At 43.8% G+C, this 18,166-nt stretch overlaps 1 protein-coding gene across 1 annotated transcript in view; it reads left to right on the top strand.

Annotated features, from left to right (window-relative positions):
• The first annotated feature begins 742 nt into the window (after positions 1 to 742).
• The window catches only part of NIPSNAP1 (nipsnap homolog 1), a 40,316-nt gene continuing 22,892 nt past the window's right edge, over positions 743 to 18,166 (top strand). The window contains exons 1-2 of the mRNA XM_051973076.1: positions 743 to 888; positions 17,163 to 17,290. Coding sequence (XP_051829036.1) covers positions 779 to 888; positions 17,163 to 17,290 — 238 coding nt within the window. The 5' untranslated portion in view covers positions 743 to 778. The remainder of the gene's footprint in view (positions 889 to 17,162; positions 17,291 to 18,166) is intronic.

The raw sequence follows: 18,166 nt of genomic DNA, 5'->3' as shown, positions 1-18,166 counted from the left end.
TCCCTTCGATGGGGATGGAGAAAGGAGAACTACAGAGAAGTACCTTGGGGTGGGAAATGAAGAGATGACTGACGGGAGACTGGACAAAAATAATTCCGAATTTAAACAGAGAAATTACAAAGGGGCTTAAGATGTGTTTCCACAGAGGGACAAATTTGGGGCAAATCTACCCTCAGAGGGTCGGCGGCCTTTAAGTGTAGGGCTCGAAGCAGAAGAGGAAGTTGGGCTGAGTGGCTGCGGCAGCCGGGCTCGGCGCTGTCCGCCTAGAATTTGAGTCCCGCGTTGTGGGATGCGGTTCGGGAGCTCTGGATTCCAGCAGCAGAAGGACTGGCACTAGGGAGAGGAGGTGGGAGGGGCGGCGAGAAGGGGCCAAGAGGCAGATTTTAGGCCGGTTGTCTGGGCCCCGAAAAACTTCTTAACGAGGAGAACTAGCCCGGAGTTCCAAGAGAGCATCTACACCTCGGAAACCAACGAGAGGGGCAAAGCAGGGAGTGAATTCACGGCTCCCCTGCCCGGGAGGGATGCAAAGGGGGCGGGGTGACCACCTGTCGGGATATCCCCGGGGCTGGATGCCCTGGGCTCCGTGCCCGGAGTAGAAGAAGCGGTCTAAGGTGCCCGCGGCCCGTGGCCCTGGGCCGAGGGGCGGGGCTGGAGGGGATGGGGGCGGGGTGCCACTCAGCCCGCCCGGCCCCGCCAGACACCGCCCCCTGGGCGGGGCCTCCGGCCCACCCCTCCTGTTGTTGGATTTCCCTCGCGCCTCTGCTGCTGCCGCCCGAACATGGCTGCGCGGGTGTGCAGCATCTCTGCGAGCGCGCTCCGCCGTCTGCCCCTGCGGAGGGGCCCCGGCCCCGGCCACCGCGCCGGAGCTGCACCTGGGGCCGGGCCGAGGTGAGCGCGGAATCGGGGCTTGCTGCGGCCCGGCCCGAGGGGCCGTGCATGGGGTCCCCGCTGACTCAGGAGGTGCCTGGGCTGGGATGGGGAGAACGGGAAGCGGGGAGGGGGAGGGGCGGAAGCCACCCCTAGGATGGAAGGAAGGTGTGGGGCAGAAGGGCTGAATTTGGCGGCGTGGATCGCGCTGGTGATGGGAGAGCGGGGTCCACAATGGGAAGATGGGGAGGGGGAGGGGCAGGGCCCAAAGGAATGGGGAGCCGTGGGTGGGAGAATGGTCAGTGCCCACAATGGGAAGATAGAGGGAGGGGCAGGACCCTTAGGAATGGCTCGAAGGCTAGGTTTGGTGTGGGAGGTGGGTTTGTGTCCTCTCGAAGAGGATGGTTGGGGGGACCGGGGGCGGGAGGGGCAGGATCCGGAGGAATGGGGTGAGGGAAAAGGTTGGGGTGCTAGGAGGATCTGTGCCCACAATGGGGAGAGAGGGAAATCCACCTCAGGACGAAGGAGAAAGGGAAATGGGGGGAGGAAGGAAAGAAAGAGATTGGACTCAGCTCATTGAGGGGAAGAAAGAGAAGGTTTAAGATGAGGGGGAAGGACCGTGCCCACAATAGGGTGGGGGAGGGGCAGGCGCTGCCCTGTGGAAGAGGTAAGGGCCTGGGATGGGGGAGGGTCGGAATGGAGAGAAGGGGGAGTAGGGAGGGGGTGTCGCCGGATTGGGGACAAGGGAGGGGGAGGGCCGAGACCTCTGGAGATGGGGGAAGGGCAATTCTCGGGCTGGGTTGGGGGGAGGGGCCGTACTGGATCCGTCCCTGGGTGGGAGGTGAGCAGTACTTGGGCGAAGCTGGCGCGGTTTATGCCCAGAACCCCCCTGAAAAGGAGGGGAGGTGGAGTGGGAAGGGAGGGCTCTCCTACTAGGCCGGAGGCCAATCGGCAGGAGGGAGAAGGTGTCCTATTGTGCTGCTCTCCAGAGGGGCATTGTTGGGTGATTCAAAGCTAAGAAAGGGTCCTTGCCTGTGTGCCTCCGTTGAGGGGGTGGGGGAGGAGCAGGGTGAGACTTGAAGGCTGGTGAATGAATGCTGCTGGTTCTTTGTGCACACACAGTGCCTTGCAGCAGGCAGAAAGTGGACCCTGCAGTGAATCCTCTGTCCCAGGAAGCACCTCGCTTTCCCATGTGTTAGAGGAAAAGGGTGGGGGGGATCACTGGGTCACCTGAGCCTCCCACTTGGAGAGATGGCCCATAGATAGGAGCCCCAAAGACTTCTCAGCCAAAGGTCACACGATCTGATCCTTGAGCCGAAGGAGACAAAATGGAATCCTCAACTAGAAGGGTCTTTATCTAGTTCAAACCCCCCCCCCCATTTTTCAGATGGAAAAACTGAAGCCTAGGAGAAATGACTTTGCTCAGAGTTGCACAGGTGGGGAACAGCAGCAGGCACTGGATTCATGTTCTTTGACCCTAAATTCAGTTCTCACCTTTGGTCCACGAAAGGTTACTTACTAAGTATATGAGGGGGCCGGTAGAGAAGGGATCTGGTGTAGGCGAGAGAGCAAGCTACCTCCATTTTTGATTAGGAGGCCTGCATCCACCATGCAGCTGGTGCCCCCAAAGTCCTTTCCTTCCCTTCTCTGGGTATTGTTTCTCCCTCTGTAAAAATGAGCAGCTCCATTCAATTTGGTCCAGCTCTAATTCCCAATCATCTCCCTTTGTCCTTTTTTCCTCAGTGAAGGACTAGTCCAGGTGTTCTTAACTCAAGATTAAGATTTCAGGGATTTGGGAATTTGAACAAGGGGGAAAATCCACCTTTATTTTCACTAATTTCTAACCTTTTTGTAACTGTATTTAAAAATCCTAAGAAAGGGTCTCTGGCCTAATCTACCCCCACCCACAATTTCACTGAGGAGAAAACTGAAGCTGGGACTTGCCCAAAGTCATTTAGTTTCAGAACTAGAATTCAGAGTTCCGTCTATCCCCTGCGCCTATTTTCCCTTGAGAAGAGAAGACTGGGGGGCACATGAGAACTGAGCTCTCCCAGGATTCCAAGAGCTGTCTTTGTCCTGGAGAGACCCACTTTAACTACTAGAGGACAGAATCGGGAACAATGAGTAGAAGTTGATTTGAGCTCCTTGTTCCAGTCATTAGAGCTACCCTAAAGCAGAGTGCCCAGCCTCAGGAGGTGGTGATCTCCCTGTCTATAGAGGTTTTCAAGCAGAGGCAGGATAAGCACCTGTTAGAATGGGGATTCCTTTCCGGTATGAGTTGGGTTCCATGTTCCTCCTTCCCTCCCTTCCCCTTTGTGGGATTCATGTCCATTCTCACTGTATCACACACTAGAACTCAGGTACCAGCACTCGTCTCATCTGCTACTTTGTTTTTCAAAGTATGTATCTTTCCTCTCTAAATAGATTGCAAGACTGTATCTTAGCCCGCCATACTCTAGGCACTCAGTAAGTGTTTCTGTGGCTTGGAGGCGGGTCAAAAGCTTTGATGGAAGCACAAGTCAAGTTTTAGTATCCCATGATCATTCAGAGGATTAGACTATTGCACTAGCTTTCCAAGTGCCCTCCACTCTCTCCCCTCTCGAATTTCTCTCTCCAGTTGCCAAATTGTAAGCAAAAGTGTGACCCCCTTCACTACTCTAGAAACGTCAGTGGCTCCCCATTGTCCTAGGATAAAATAGAATTCATTTATTTGGTGTTAAAAGGCCTTCACCATTTGGCTTCAGCCAGAATAATTCCCTATCCCTCCCCTATGCACACAGTCCAGCCAGACTTGCTTACTTACTTAACCTCCATTTCTTGCCTATGTGCCTCAGCAAGGTTGGTCCCTAGATCTAGAATATTTTAAACAGAATTTTAAAAGTTCCTTGGTCTATTTAAGTCTCACCTCATGGGCCACTTTCAAGAGGCCTTTCTTGATTCCTCCAGTTTTGAAAAGCTGTGGATATGTATTTTGTCTACAGCATCACATGTGTCACCCACTGGATTCTTTGAAGATAGAGACTGTCTTAATTTTATATTTTTTATCTTCAGTGCTTTAGTACAGAGCAGGTAGGTACCTAGTCCAGTCCCATTCTGTTTTAGAGGAAGAAACAGACTCAAAAAAGAAATAATTTTTGCTAAAGTTCTGTAGGAACCAAATGAACTAAACACATTTATTAAATGTTTACCATGTGCTAAGGTCTAGGAATGCAAATACAAGCAAAAAAAAAAAAAAAAAAAAAAAAAAGATAGTCCCGGGGCAGCTAGTTGGTGCAGTGGATAGAGCATCAGCCCTAAAGTCAGGAAGACCTGAGTTCAAATCTGGTCTCAGACACTTAACACTTTCTAGCTGTGAGACCCTGGGCAAGTCACTTAACTCCAATTGCCTCAGCAAAAAAGGAAAAGAAAAAAAAAAAAAAAGAAAGAAAGAAAGCTAGTCCCCGGCCTCAAGGAGCTTACATTCTACTGGGGAAGGCAACATTAAAAGGAAGCTGCAAGGCATAGGGAAAGGAGGGAGGAATAAAGGAGTATGTGGGGAGTATGGTGGGAAATGAAAAGATGGCTGGGCTGAGCAGCCTACTTAAAGGGAGCATCTAGGAGTTTTCTTAATCAGAGGGGACACAGGGTATTTTTGAGGTGCCACTTTCAGGGTTGATGTGCTCATTTCAGATGGAAAACTCCAGGATATGATGAAAAAATCTTTAGAGTCCAGCCTGGTGGTCTTGTTTAGCCCTTTTGAGGAGTTTTTTTTAAATAAGCATTTATTAAGCACCTACTATATGTCATAAAACATAAATGTTTGGAACATTTGTTCCAAACAACCCTGTGAAGTAGATGCTATTATAATCTCAGTTTTATAATTGAAGAAACTGAGGCAGGCAGCAGTTAAGTGACTTGCCTAGGATCACACAGTAAGTGTGAGTAAGTAAGAGGTTGGATTTGAACTCAGAGGGTTTGGGATCTATCAGTCTTGGCCAATTATTCGCATTGTTCAGAATCTTTGCCCGACAGCCCTCTCGAAGCTTGCAGGATATGGATCAGTGGGAATGGGGAAAATTAATGGAAGTAATGTTATCTTCCAAATAAGTTAAACTAGAAAGACCCTGAGAACAACAGGGTTTTCCTCTTGTCTTTGTAATCTCAGCGTATGACACATTTTTTTTTCTTTTTAGTCTCCTTGTATATGAAACTGAAGTCTACCTATACATGTTAACACCTTGTCAATTTCTAGATTTAGAAAGTTTTATGGGGCTCTGACACTAAATGACTTGCCCAAGCTCACACAGTCACACCTAGCATGTGGCACAGGTGTTTGACAAATACCCACTGTGAGTAAAATTAGAGTATTACATGCACAGAAATACTGAGGCTCCAAGGTTGGCTTGGTGAGGAGAGCATAGGATTTGGAATCAGGAATCCTGACTGTTGCCTCTGTCACACTAGGCAACTGAATTGAATTGATAGCATCATAGCTTTAGAGGTATCTCTTGCTTGCTGTGTGACCCTGGATAAGTCATCTTACCTGCCTCGGTTTCCTCAGATGCCATGGGAGAAGAGCAACAAGTAGGCCAGCTTGGGGTGGTAGAGTGCATAGAGGGGAGTAAAACATAATAAGGTTGAAAAATAAAATTATGAAGGACTTTGAAAGTCAGGTAGAGGAATGTATTTCATCCTAGAGATAATAGGGAGTTATTGAGGTTTATTGAGTAAGAGGAATGACCCAGTTAGATCTGTACATCAGGAAAACCGCTTTGGAGATTTCGTGGAGCGTAGATAGGAACAGGAAAAGAAATTCAATTGAGAAGCCATTGTCATAGTCCCGGCAAGAAGTGACAAGAGTCTGGATCAGGGTGGTAACTGTATGAGTAGAGAGAAGGTGGTAAGACACATTTAACAGGAGCAGTACATATGCTAGAAGCTACATGCTACGAGAAGGAGAGATTAAGATCATAGAATTTAGGTCTGGAAGACCCTTAGCAATCATCCAGGTCAACCACTCATTATTCAGAAAAAGAAATCTGACTCCAGAGAGGAGTAAGTAGTAGAGTAAGTTTTGAACTCAGCACTGGTTCTGAATTCTTGGTCTATTCTCTACCCCAGATTGTTGCCCAAATTATCCGCTTTAGCAAAAGGGTCTAATAGATTCTAGGACTAAAAGAGGCTTATAGGAATCATATGCAAAATTTTATTTTATTTTGAATGAACAACCATTTATTTTATCTCCCTTCTGCCTCCCTTGCCTTGAAAAAAGAAAAAAAATACCAAAAAAATTTTATAGTGACTATACACAGCCAAGTAAAAGAGATGTTTACAACAGCCATTTCCAAAAAAGTATCTTGTTATGTGTCTTGGGAACATCGCCTCTCCGAGAGGAGGTGGGGTGCAAGCTTCGTGATTGGTTTTCTAGAACCAGGCTTGGTCCTTGCATAGATCAGATTTCTTTGTCTTTACCTTGTTGTCATTGTGTAACTCATTCTCCTGGTTCTGCTAACTTCACTTTGGATCAGTTCATATAAGTCATCTCAAGTTTCCCTGAAGCCATTCCTTTCCTCATTTTTGCTTTTGAGGCAATGGTGTTAAGCTTGTAGTGTCAAGTGTCCGAGGCTGGATTTGAAGTCGGTCCTCCTGATTTGGGGGCTGGTTCTCTATTCACTATGCCATCTAGCTGCCCCCTTTCATCATTTTTTCCATGATTTCTATACTATGATTTGCTTGGTCTTTCCCCAATTGATGGGGATCGTTTTAATTTCCAAGTCACAAAAAAAAAATCATTTTTGTCCATAGGGTCCCTTTTTCTTTGATTTCTTTGCATTCTGGACTCCCTAATGATATTCACTGGACCACAATTGAGGTGGACTTTTAGGGATCCATTTCCTACATATTACTGAAGAGGAAACTGAAATGAAGAGAGAGCATGTTGTCCAAGGTCACGTAGATTGTATGAAGCAAAACCCAGACCCAGATTTGAACCTGAAATCTAATGTTCTTAACTGCTACGTCCCACTGCCTTTGACCTTAGGTTGAGGATACAAAATGAGGGAATCTCAGCTGGGTCTTGAAAAATTGACTCCAAATCCTCCAGGAGAGGCCATTCTGAGCAGTGGAAATGCTGTGAGCAAACGGAAGGGTAAAAAAGAGATTTAGAGATCACATGGGTCTGCTCGAGGGGAAAGGGAATAGAAGTCAGAGAAAAGATCGGGAAGGACCAGATGGTGAGGAACTTTAAAAGCCAAGCTAAAGTGTTTTGATTTTATTTCATAAGCAATGGGGAGCCATTGAAGATTTAGGAGAGATAAGATGAAAGTCATTTTTCAGAAAGAAAAACATCCTTATATAGAATGAATTGGAGATCAAAGAGACTATAGGGAAAAGTCAGGTAGGAATCTTCTGAGAGAGGTCGGAGAAGATCACCAAGGGTCTGGATCAGTACTGTGACTTTGGGGACAAAGAGAAATCTAATCATCGCACTTCCAAGCTGCTTACTTGGACATGGCATCTTGGAAAGTGTGTCCCATCCATAATATGGTGTCGGGATAGCCCAGGAATGGAGAGACCAAGTTTTGAAAGTTAATTCATTCTTGTGTGTTACCTTGGGGAATTAATTTATAGAAAAATGAAAGCTGGGAATGAACAAATCTATATATTAGGTGTCTACTGCATACAGGGAACTGTACTTTATGCATAAGATTCTTGTATAGAAATAGAATGCTGGATTTGGGTTCATATTCTGCCTTTGACCGGTCACTTGAAAACTCCTAGCTTTAGTCTTCTTCCTTAAAATGGGGATAATAATGAGGGAGTTGCGAGGGATAAGTAGGATGATTTGTGAACTTTAAGATGCTGCATATATGCCTGTTGTTATTAGTGTATGGAATATAAGATTTTTTTACAGATGGAGAAACTGAGTCATAAAAAATAAGTGCTCTTATATAAAGTGGGTTGACTGCCTGCTTTGGGGAAGGATAATGAAAGTGAAATAATAGGTTATTTCTACTGTGTGCTCCAAGGTCGCCTTAAAACCTAGTTATTTCTAGACTTGATTTACCATTGGATCAGATCTTCAAGATAATATTGTGAATAAAAGTTGTCCAAGAGTTTAAGTTTCGTGACTTGTCCAGGGTCTCAGAGCTTTGGTAACAGGACTGCCTCAAGTCTTCTGTAAAGAGCTTCAGGCCAGACCTAAGAATAGTGGTACTGAGTTATCACAGCCTTCACCTCACAGAGGTTCAGAGACTTGTAGACTAGAAGGCAGCTAAGTGGCTCGGTGAATATTTTTCTGGGCCTAGAGTCGGGAATATGAGAGTTCAAATTGAGTCTCAGAGAAAAAAAAAATCTGTGTGATCCTGGTCAAGTCACTTAAACTTGGTTTGCCTCAGTTTCTTCAATTGCAAAGTAGGGATCATAATAGTACCTTCCTCCCAAAGTTATCCTGATGGTTAAAGAGGATAATGTTTATAAAGTGTTTAGCACATAGTAGGTACTTAATAAATGCTTATTTTCTTCCCTGGAAAGAGAATATGGCTTTGGGCTTGAACTGTTGGGCTGTTTATCTTGGGTATTACCATTGTTAATAAATGACTAGAGTCTGAAGTCCAAGAACAAAGGTCTTGCCTGAGTGTAAACAGGACGGGATTCTAAAGTCATCCCCATCACCACCTCCTCTCTTGGGTGGCAAACATTCTGAATAGGAAGGAAAAGCAAAATATGTTACCAGCACCCCGTGATCCCGCCTCCAATCAAAGGTCATGGTGACTGGCCATGCAGAGCAGCCCCTCACAAGGCTCTGACCCCAGGACAGTGTGGTCCAGGCCCTGGAAGGCAGTGGGGCATTGTGGGGCAAGAGCTAGGCTGGACAGCAGGGTTGGGCTTTAGTCTGCTGCTTGCCTCAGCAACTTATCCCCTGTCTGAGGGAATATTCTCTCTTTAAAAAAAAGACAGTCCCTCCTAACCCTGACATCCCCTGTTCTAAGGCCCCTCCCAGCCCTGACATCCCCTGTTCTAAGGCCCCTCCCAGCCCTGATATCCCCTGTTCTAAGGCCCCTCCTACCCTGACATCCCCTGTTCTAAGGCCCCTCCCAGCCCTGACATCCCCTGTTCTAAGGCCCCTCCCAGCCCTGATATCCCCTGTCCTAAGGCCCCTCCCAGCCCTGACATCCCCTGTTCTAAGGCCCCTCCCAGCCCTGACATCCCCTGTTCTAAGGCCCCTCCCAGCCCTGACATCCCCTGTTCTAAGGCCCTTCCCACCCTGACATCCCCTGTTCTAAGGCCCCTCCCACCCTGATATCCCCTGTTCTAAGGCCCCTCCCAGCCCTGACATCCCCTGTTCTAAGGCCCCTCCCAGCCCTGACATCCCCTGTTCTAAGGCCCCTCCCAGTCCTGACATCCCCTGTTCTAAGGCCCCTCCCAGCCCTGACATCCCCTGTTCTAAGGCCCCTCCCAGCCCTGACATCCCCTGTTCTCAGGCCCTTTCCTGTCTGAGTCCTGCTCTTCATAGTATTCTGTACTGATTTTAATAGTGGCTCTAAAGCAGGAATTCTTAACCTAAGGTCCATAAACATTTTTAGGAAATACTTTGTTGAGCACCCTCCATATATACCTGGGTTTCCTTTGTAAACCTATATCTACTTTTAAAAATACAAAGATGTAGGGGACCTTCTAGATTAAGAAGCTAATAGATTGTTAGATTTAGTGTCAGGAATCCCGGAGACCAAGTCAGGCTTTAGGCACCTACAAGCTGTTTGACTATGGACTGCCTTAGTTTCCTCATCTGTAAATTGGGAGTAATAATAGCTCTTACCTTCCCAGGGATGTTGAGAAGCCTAAATAAAATCATATACTTAAAAGAGCTGTAAAAAGCTTTAAAAATGGTAGGTAGTAAAAGCCTATTTCTGAGAAGGACTCTTTCACTGTTCCCTGCATAGAGGGAATTCTGTAGCCCCTGCATAGAGAATACCACTTGACTCTTAGTGGCAGGCTGTTGGGTATTCTGAACAGTGCCAGACATTGGGCTAAGTATTGGGGGGGAGGAAACCCCCCACAGAAGACAGTTTGTGCTCTCGAGCATCTATGGGAGAGACAATATCCAAAAAAAGCTACATAAAAGACAGAATATTATATGTAAAATATATTAGCGATAACCACATTTTTCCAAATGTAAAGATAGTTTTCAACATTGACTTTGCTAAGATTTTGAGTTCAAATTTTTCTCCTTTCCTGGCTCCCCATAAAGCCATCATATTAAACCCGTTTCCATATTAATCATGTTGTGAAAGAAGAATCAGAGCAAAAGGGAAAAATCGGGAGAAAGAAAAACAAAAGTGAAACTAGATCCATGTAGATGTGGACGGCATTTTCCATGACTCTTGTGGAGTCATCTCAGATCATTGTATTGCTTAGAAAGGCTAACTGATCATCATAAAATCTTGCTGTTACCATGTACAGTGATCTCCTGGTTCTGCTCATTTCACTCAGCATCAGTTCATGTAAATCTTCAGGCTTTTCCGAAATCGGCCTGCTCGTCATTTCTTATGGAACACTGGTATTCCCGTACGTTCGCATACCGCGGCTGATGGGCATCTCCTCGATTTCCAAATTGCCGCCGTCAAAAGAACGGCGAGAGAGCTTTTTGTACCTTTGGTCCTTCTCGGTGGGCGAGGTTTGTGGCAGGCCGACCATCCAGAAATCAGAAGTGATGGTAGCAAGGTCAAAGGAGAGAAGGCATATGTGAAAGTTGTTGGTGATCTTGGCGAGAGAGCGGATATTATTTTAAGGCTCAAGTGAAATAGTATATTAAGAGCAGTGGAAATGTGAAAGCGCTATATTATAGTAGTTAATATTGTTGAGGCTGAAAGGGGTTTTAAAGGTCATATTGTTTAACCCTTTCATTTTGCAGATGGAGAAACTGAGGCCCAGAAAGGGAAGTGACCTACAGCTACTAAGTGTTGGTGTCCCACAGAACTCTAAAGTAGGCCTTTTTTTTGCCCATTTTTGTATTTCACTTGAGGATCATATTAGATCTGTTGGATTCAATGATGATCTCTTTGTTAAGGATTCCCAGACCTACTTAGCCTAACCTCTCTGTTGAGCTCCTGACTCTAATTCCCAAGTCTCTCTCCATACTTAGTGACTATAGGTTACTTTCTTTTCTGGGCCTCAGTTTCCCTACCCACAAATGAAAGAGTTAAACAATATGGCTTTTAAAGCCCCTTCCAGCTCCAAGAATATTAACTACCATAAAATACTATTTCATCTGGGCCTTAAAATACTCCTGTGAGTTATACCCATTTTATAGATAAAGAAACTGAGTCTGTAAGGAATTAAGTGACTTGTCTAGTGTCATACAGCTAGGATATTTTTGAGGCAGAATTCAGCATCATATCTTCTTATCTCCAAATCCAGGATTCTTTTTATTATACTGCCTGGTTGACTCTAGCAAGAATAATTAGTTAAAATAGAACTAGAAGGGTCTTGAGACCCTTCAAGCTGAGAAATTTGTATTTATTTTCTCTCAGCATGGTGTTTTGGAAAGAATGTTAAAATTGGAGGCAGAACATCCAGGTTTGACCTCCAGCTTGACTACTTTAACAAAGATTCAGCAAACAGTTAAGCACCTACTATGTGCTAGGTTTTGGAAAGATAGTCAAAAAAAGAACTAGTTAGTAGCTTTGTGTTTCCCTTCTCTGGGCTTCCTGTTCTAAGTGAACTTTCTAAGGTTTCCTCCATTTATATAGTTCTCCCAGTTTGCTAAGCTCTTTGTCCATCACTTCATTGGAGCCCCTGACATCTGGGCAGAAAACCAAGGCTTAGAAGGGTTTAAGCATTGGAACATTTGAACCCAAGCTTTCCAGACACATGTGACACTTCCTCTGTGACCCCATTCTGTGAATTTTCATCAATTTCTAGACCATGGGGAGCCATTGGGAGTCAGTCAACAATCACGTAAGAGCACCTACCATGTGCCAGGCACTAGTGCTGGAGAGACTTAGAAAGGATTGGCCCAGCCCTCAAAGAGCTCACTGACCAATGGGGAAGGTAGTAGACCAACCAGTTTTTTGATAGGATGTTTGATGAGAATAGCAATAGGGTTCTGGGACAGTGAAAGCTGCCACCGTAACAATGGTTTGGGAGTGGTGGTGGAAGTATGAAGGAAGGTTTAGTATTGGCTAGTGGTGCCAGTGGGGAGAACTGGAAGGTGGCTACACTCCCAACTACAAAGGACTTGGATAACAAAAGCGAACATCTTCTAGAGCAAGTGATCAGATTAAAGTTTAAGCTGTTAGAATTTTTTTTTTCCTTTTTGATAAGGGAATGGGCGTTAAGTGTCCGAAACAGGATTTGAACTCTGGTCTTCCTGACTCTAGGGCCAGCCCTCTACCTACTTTGCCATATGGCTAACCCTGCTGGGATCTTTTCAGAATAGATATGATGTGGTTTCTTAATGGAGGCTTAATGGAGGTGAGGACAAGGGAGAGAATCTGGAACTCAAAAGTAAAAAAAAAATTTTTTAAATGTAACTGGGGGGAATATTAAATAAATGATTAAAAATAAGTTTAAAAAAAGAATAAATTTTAGACATGGTCAACCTATATTGGATTGCTTGCTGTTTAGGAGAAGGAGATGGGGGGGTGAAGAGGGAGAAAAATTTGGAACACAAGGTTTTGTAAAGGTGAATATTGAAAACTATCTTTGTATATGGAAAAATAAAATGCTATTGATTTAAAAAAATAGAATAGATATGAGGAGTTAATAAAACCCAGCAAGGGATTTTAGCTTTCCTCTCCAAGGTACTGAAGGATTAGAGCTAGATCAGGAGAATTCATTCTCTTGCAAACATTTCTTATTAGAAATAATAGTCAGCATATATATTATTATTACTAATATATAACAAGGCTTCTTAAACTTTCGTAATTCCTTTTCATCCAAGAAACTTTTACGTGACCCAAGGTATATAGGTATATAAAATTGGTATACAAATTAAACATTTACTCATAATAAATCTTAAATTTGCAATCCCATATAGAGTCGTGACCCATAGTTTAAGAAGTTTATGTGTGTGTGTGTGTGTGTGTGTGTGTGTGTGTGTGTTTGTGTGTGTGTGTGTGTGTGTGTGTGTGTGTGTGTGTGTTGGTAATATACTGACTATAATTCTAATAATATAATTCATATATTTACGTGTATCTAGACTTATATAGTTGTATGACTATATATGCATATATGTATGTGTGTCTGTGTATTGGGCAACCACTATCTCACTGGTCTTTGCAACCATCCTATAAGGCAACTCTAATTCTATAAGGTATTTGTAAGAAATACCCGTCCCTATTTCCTTACGAAAGACTTCAGCCCAGAAGGGTAAATTGAGTTGCCCGTGATCACACAGCTGGCAAGAGTTAGAGGCAGGACTTAAACTCCTGTCTCCTCTGAGTCCTTTCTAACAAACCATGCAACCTTTCTTGGGATATCACAGGGATAAGAACTGGCTCTCGATTATCTGTAAGGATCAGAGGTGTCAAACCCCAGGAAGCAGCAGATTAAAATGGAATTAGGAAGTTTAGTAAAATAAATAGAAATACACTGCAACATAAATAATTGGTGATTTTTGAAGTTCAGATGCAGATCTGTTTCTATTTGTGATTGACACGACAGGTCCAGGGGACTTTGGGAGGAGGAAACCCTTCGTCAGTGTAGGTCTCCACCATCTCTTCAGCTTCCGGGCTTAGACAATTTCATGGTTTTCTCAGAGATTAAGTGATTGGCTCAGGGTTTAACAACATTATCGTGGGAGATATTATAGCTCATATCACCTGCCTCAGATGGTCTGCACATGTCTGAAGCTAGCCTTGAACCCAGATGTTCCTGATTGCAGCTGGCTAGCTTTCTGCCCTGCCACTGCCCACTATTCCTGGTACTGAGCTAAGGAAGAACTGGGTTTGGTTTAAAAAAAAAAAAAAAGATGAGATAACAATCCTTGAGTGCCCTAGAGCCTTATTATCTGACTGAAAGTGATATCAGAGCAGATAGGTCTCAGCAAGGAGAAATCCAGAGTCCACTGAGCCATGTTCAATTTGAGCATTTGTCAGGATCTGATAGAATGTCAGCTCCTCGAAGGCAGGGACTGTTTCATTTGGGTTTTGTTCCTAGAGTTTAGCACCTCCTCAGCTGGCATATAGTAGATATTTAATAAATGCTTGTTGGTCAATTGATTGACTTCTGGGTGAAAAAGTTTGGCAGGTATTGATCCTAGTGCTCAGTGAGAGAGATTCAGGTAAGCTACAGAGATCTGGGAGTCATCTGCCTAAAGAATACTTCTATGTAATTGAATTAATGGAGGTAGTTGATAGCTCAATAGATAGAGCACTGCACCTATAATCTGGAACAACTGAATTCAAGACTAGTCTTAGACACTTACTGGCTATGTGACCCTGGGCAAGTCACTCAACCTGTTTGCCTCAGTTCCTCATCTATAAAAAGAAAAGGAAATGGCCAACCACTTCTGGATCTTTGCCAAGAAAACTCCAAATGGGGTCACGAAGAGCCGGACACAACTGATGCTCGAACGACAATGCTTGGTACAGCATTCAATACGGATGTTTATTGATTGATTAAACATTTATTAATTGATCGATTTGGTCAATGAGTAAACATTTACTAAACACCTGCTACGTGCCAAGAAAATCACAAATGGGGTCACGAAAAGTTGGAATGAAAAATGGCAAAAATGGCCAGCTGCCCTTTATCGATTGATGACCAGCTGCTGTAGATGTGTGAGGTCAGAAGCCAGCTTTGGGAGTTGAGGAATGAATGGGGAATAAGGAAGTGAAGCAGAGGGAGGAAGGACGATAGAACTTTCTTTGGTGTTTAGCAGGGAGTAGATAGGGGAGACTTTGAATGGAGAGGATCAAGGGAATTTTTTTAAGTGTTTTGGATTTCTGAGAATGTAAGAAGCAAGACAAGAACCAGTAGAAAAGGACAGATTGAAGATGATAGAAGGAAGATGGGAAGAGAATATGAAAATGATGGGGGCAGGCTCCTGAAGGAGACTGGAAAGTGATAAGGCTGAGGGCAGAGGGACTGTTATGACTTATATTTCACAAAACAAACATAATTTAACCTATAAAAATGTGGTAGTAACATCCTACTGCAAGAACATTTTTCAGGTTTTTTATAATGAATACAAGTGTGTCTCACACATAACAGCTATGTTCTTGAAATAGAATGATGTTAAATTAATTACAGAACCCTTTTGTAAATTCACATGTATTATTATAACAGAAAAGCTGCTTACTAATCTTATCTGCTCTAAGTTTAGATTTTCACTGTTACTTTTAAGAAAATGAGCTGTAATATGAATCTTTTTAAAAATAAGGAAACAAAACATTAAATATATATGTATCAATGTGTAATATATGTAACAGAGAGAAATGTGTGAATATATTCAACTGGGTCAAAACATTTTAGATTGTCTTTTAAATAATGTGCTATTGCGGGGACAATGAGGTAGCACAGTGGATAGAACACCAGTCCTGAAATGAGTAGTTCAAGTCTGTTCTCAGACACTTAGCACTTTCTGGCTGTGTGACTCTGGGTAAGTCACTTAACCCCAATTGCCTCAGCAAAAGAAAAATAAAAATCATAATAATATTACTTGTATTAGGAGAAATTTCCACCTCAACTAATGATATGGTGTATTTTATAACAACAATGTAACAAAGCACCAAGAAGCTGGTAAAAAGAGACAGATTAAAGATGATGAAGGGAAGGGAGAAAGAGAAGAAAATGAGAAAAATGGGAATGAAGAGCAGCTCCTTAAGGAGAAGGAAGTTAATGTGGTCAAGAATCCAAGAGAACCGCCATATCTTAGGAGGCTGGAGAAAAGGAAATGGGGATTGGTGAATGTGGAAGAGTTTTGAAGGGAAGATGAAGCTGCTTGAGTTCACCTCATACGTCTGTCTCTAGGGAGTAGGAACCGATATTGAGCTGTCAACAGTGAGGTTGGAGTTGGAGGATTGGGGCAACGGCTGAGGGAGTTGAGTGTGATAGGGAGATCATCATGAACTCATAGACTGAGGGCTGGAAGAGGCCTTAGATGTATGTGGTCTTCTGGTCCTCACCCTCATTTTACTGAGGAAGAAACAAGGATAGAGTAGCACAGTGACTTGCCCAGGATGATAATAACTAGATCTAACTAGACAGGGATTCACATCCTAGGTCTTTCTGTCTCCATGGCCAACACGTATACATCATATTAGATGAACAAATAAAGCATTTGCTAGTCAGACAGTCAGTCACTGCCTTCGGGAGCTACGTTCTAGCGGCAACTGGAAGTCAGTCAGAAAAGACCCCGTGACCCTGGTGATAAGACCTGTCTTCAAAACCTGAGTCTGTAGCAGGTGTAGAAGCAGTTTCTGAGCTGCCTCCCCACAGGGGCGACTTCCCAGGATGATGGTCACCAGGACCAGGCTGGAAGCCCAGCTGTTCCCAAGGCTCTTGAGCTCCATTTCCTGGACTCTCTTCATCAGGGTTTGAGAGGCATTGGTAGTCAAGGGGATGATGGGAGTAGTTTGGCTGGATACAATTGATAGATTAGTAATCCATGGATAAAAGGAGACTCACATAGGTTGAGGGCCCCCTAAGTCATCAATTCTTAGATCTGTCCAGGTCTCAACTGCCAGGTTTTATAACTTCCTCTCTTAATTATCTCCTATTTCTCTTCTCTCCTCTGTGCTTTGTCTCTCCTATTAGATTGTAAGCTCTTTGAGGGTAGGAATGATTTTTTTACCCCTTTTTTGTAGCTCCAGCCCTTGGCACAGTGCCTGACAGATTGACTTGCAATGTTCATTGGCTTGGGATGGGCGAGCGGGGTGGAAATTGAGAAGGCAGAGGTTAAGGATTGTCAGGATGTGTGACGAATTCAAGAATGGTTAAGTGAAGAGAGTGTTGGCTTTATAGTCAGAAGACTTGGATTCAAATCCTCAAACAAATCATTTTCTTCCTTTAACCATCTCACTTTTCTCGTTTGTAAAATGAGGGGGATTAATGTAGATGGCCTGTTAAGAACTATTTTTAGAACTATGATCTTATGATATTTATGATCTTACAAATTTACCTGTGGGTAAGTCCCTCTCCCTTTCTGGACCTCAGTTTCTTCATCTGTAAATGAGGACTTTGAATTCAACAACCCTGAATTCCCTTCCACCTCGATTTCCATGGTAGATTGGGGGAGAGAGGAAAAGATGAGGCTTCCTCTACCCATCCCACCTGCCAGCCATAACTCTTTGACCTCTCTGCTTTCTCAGGGCCTACTCAAAAGATAGTGAAAGCAGCTGGTTCCGTTCCCTCTTTGTTCACAAAGTGGATCCCCGGAAGGATGCCCATTCCACCCTCCTATCAAAGAAGGAGACCAGCAATCTGTACAAGATTCAATGTGAGTATATTCCCCTCTTCTCCCTTCTTTCCAAATCTTTTCCCTTCTCTTTATTTTCTCTCCCTGTTGAAGCTTACTAGGTTCCTTTTCCAGGGACTAGGCTGAACCTTTGGGCTTGACTTAGACATAAGAGTAAACAAGATATTATTTTATTATGTCTTTTATGTTGCTCAAGAAGCAGCTCAGCATATTGACTCCTGGCCCTTCAGTCAAGAAGAGTTGGGGTTCAAATCCAGCCTGTCTTATATTGAATGTGTGACCCTGTTCAAGTCACTTCCAGACAGCTATCTAGGACTGTGATTTGTCAATCGGTAAAAGTGGAGTAATAAAATTAATATATCTTGACCAATCATCCCTTGATAAATAATGATGATGTGTGGATCTTCTCCTAAAGCCTTCCTTGGCTTCAACTTGGCTTGGTAATGGCCCTAGGTTTTATTTTTTTATTTTAATAATATTTTATTTTTCCAAAAATATACAAAGATCGTTTTCAACATTCACCTTCGCAAAAACTTGCATTTCTAATTTTTCTCCTTCTCTTCCCTCCTCGTCCCTCCCCAAGACAGCAAACAATCCAATATAGGTTAAATATGTGTAGTTCTTCCAAACATTTCCATATTCATCATGCTGTGAAAAAAAAAAAAAAACAGATCAAAAAGGGGAAAAAATGAGAAGAAGGGAGAAAAAACCCAAGCAAACAACTTAAAAGGTGAAAATACTATACTTTGATTCACAATTTGGTCTCCATAGTTTTCTCTCTAGATGTGGATGACATTTTCCATCCCAAGTTTATTGGAATTGCCTTGAATCCCTGTGATGACTGCATTAGCCCCCTGGATACCTCAGAATCAGCCGGGATCAAGATAAGCAAAAAGT

This window comes from Antechinus flavipes, chromosome 1 (genome assembly GCF_016432865.1).
Source record: "Antechinus flavipes isolate AdamAnt ecotype Samford, QLD, Australia chromosome 1, AdamAnt_v2, whole genome shotgun sequence".
Taxonomy (NCBI): domain Eukaryota; kingdom Metazoa; phylum Chordata; class Mammalia; order Dasyuromorphia; family Dasyuridae; genus Antechinus; species Antechinus flavipes.
The sequence above is the reverse complement of the archived record's forward strand: the minus strand, read 5'-3'. Positions and strand labels throughout refer to the sequence as shown.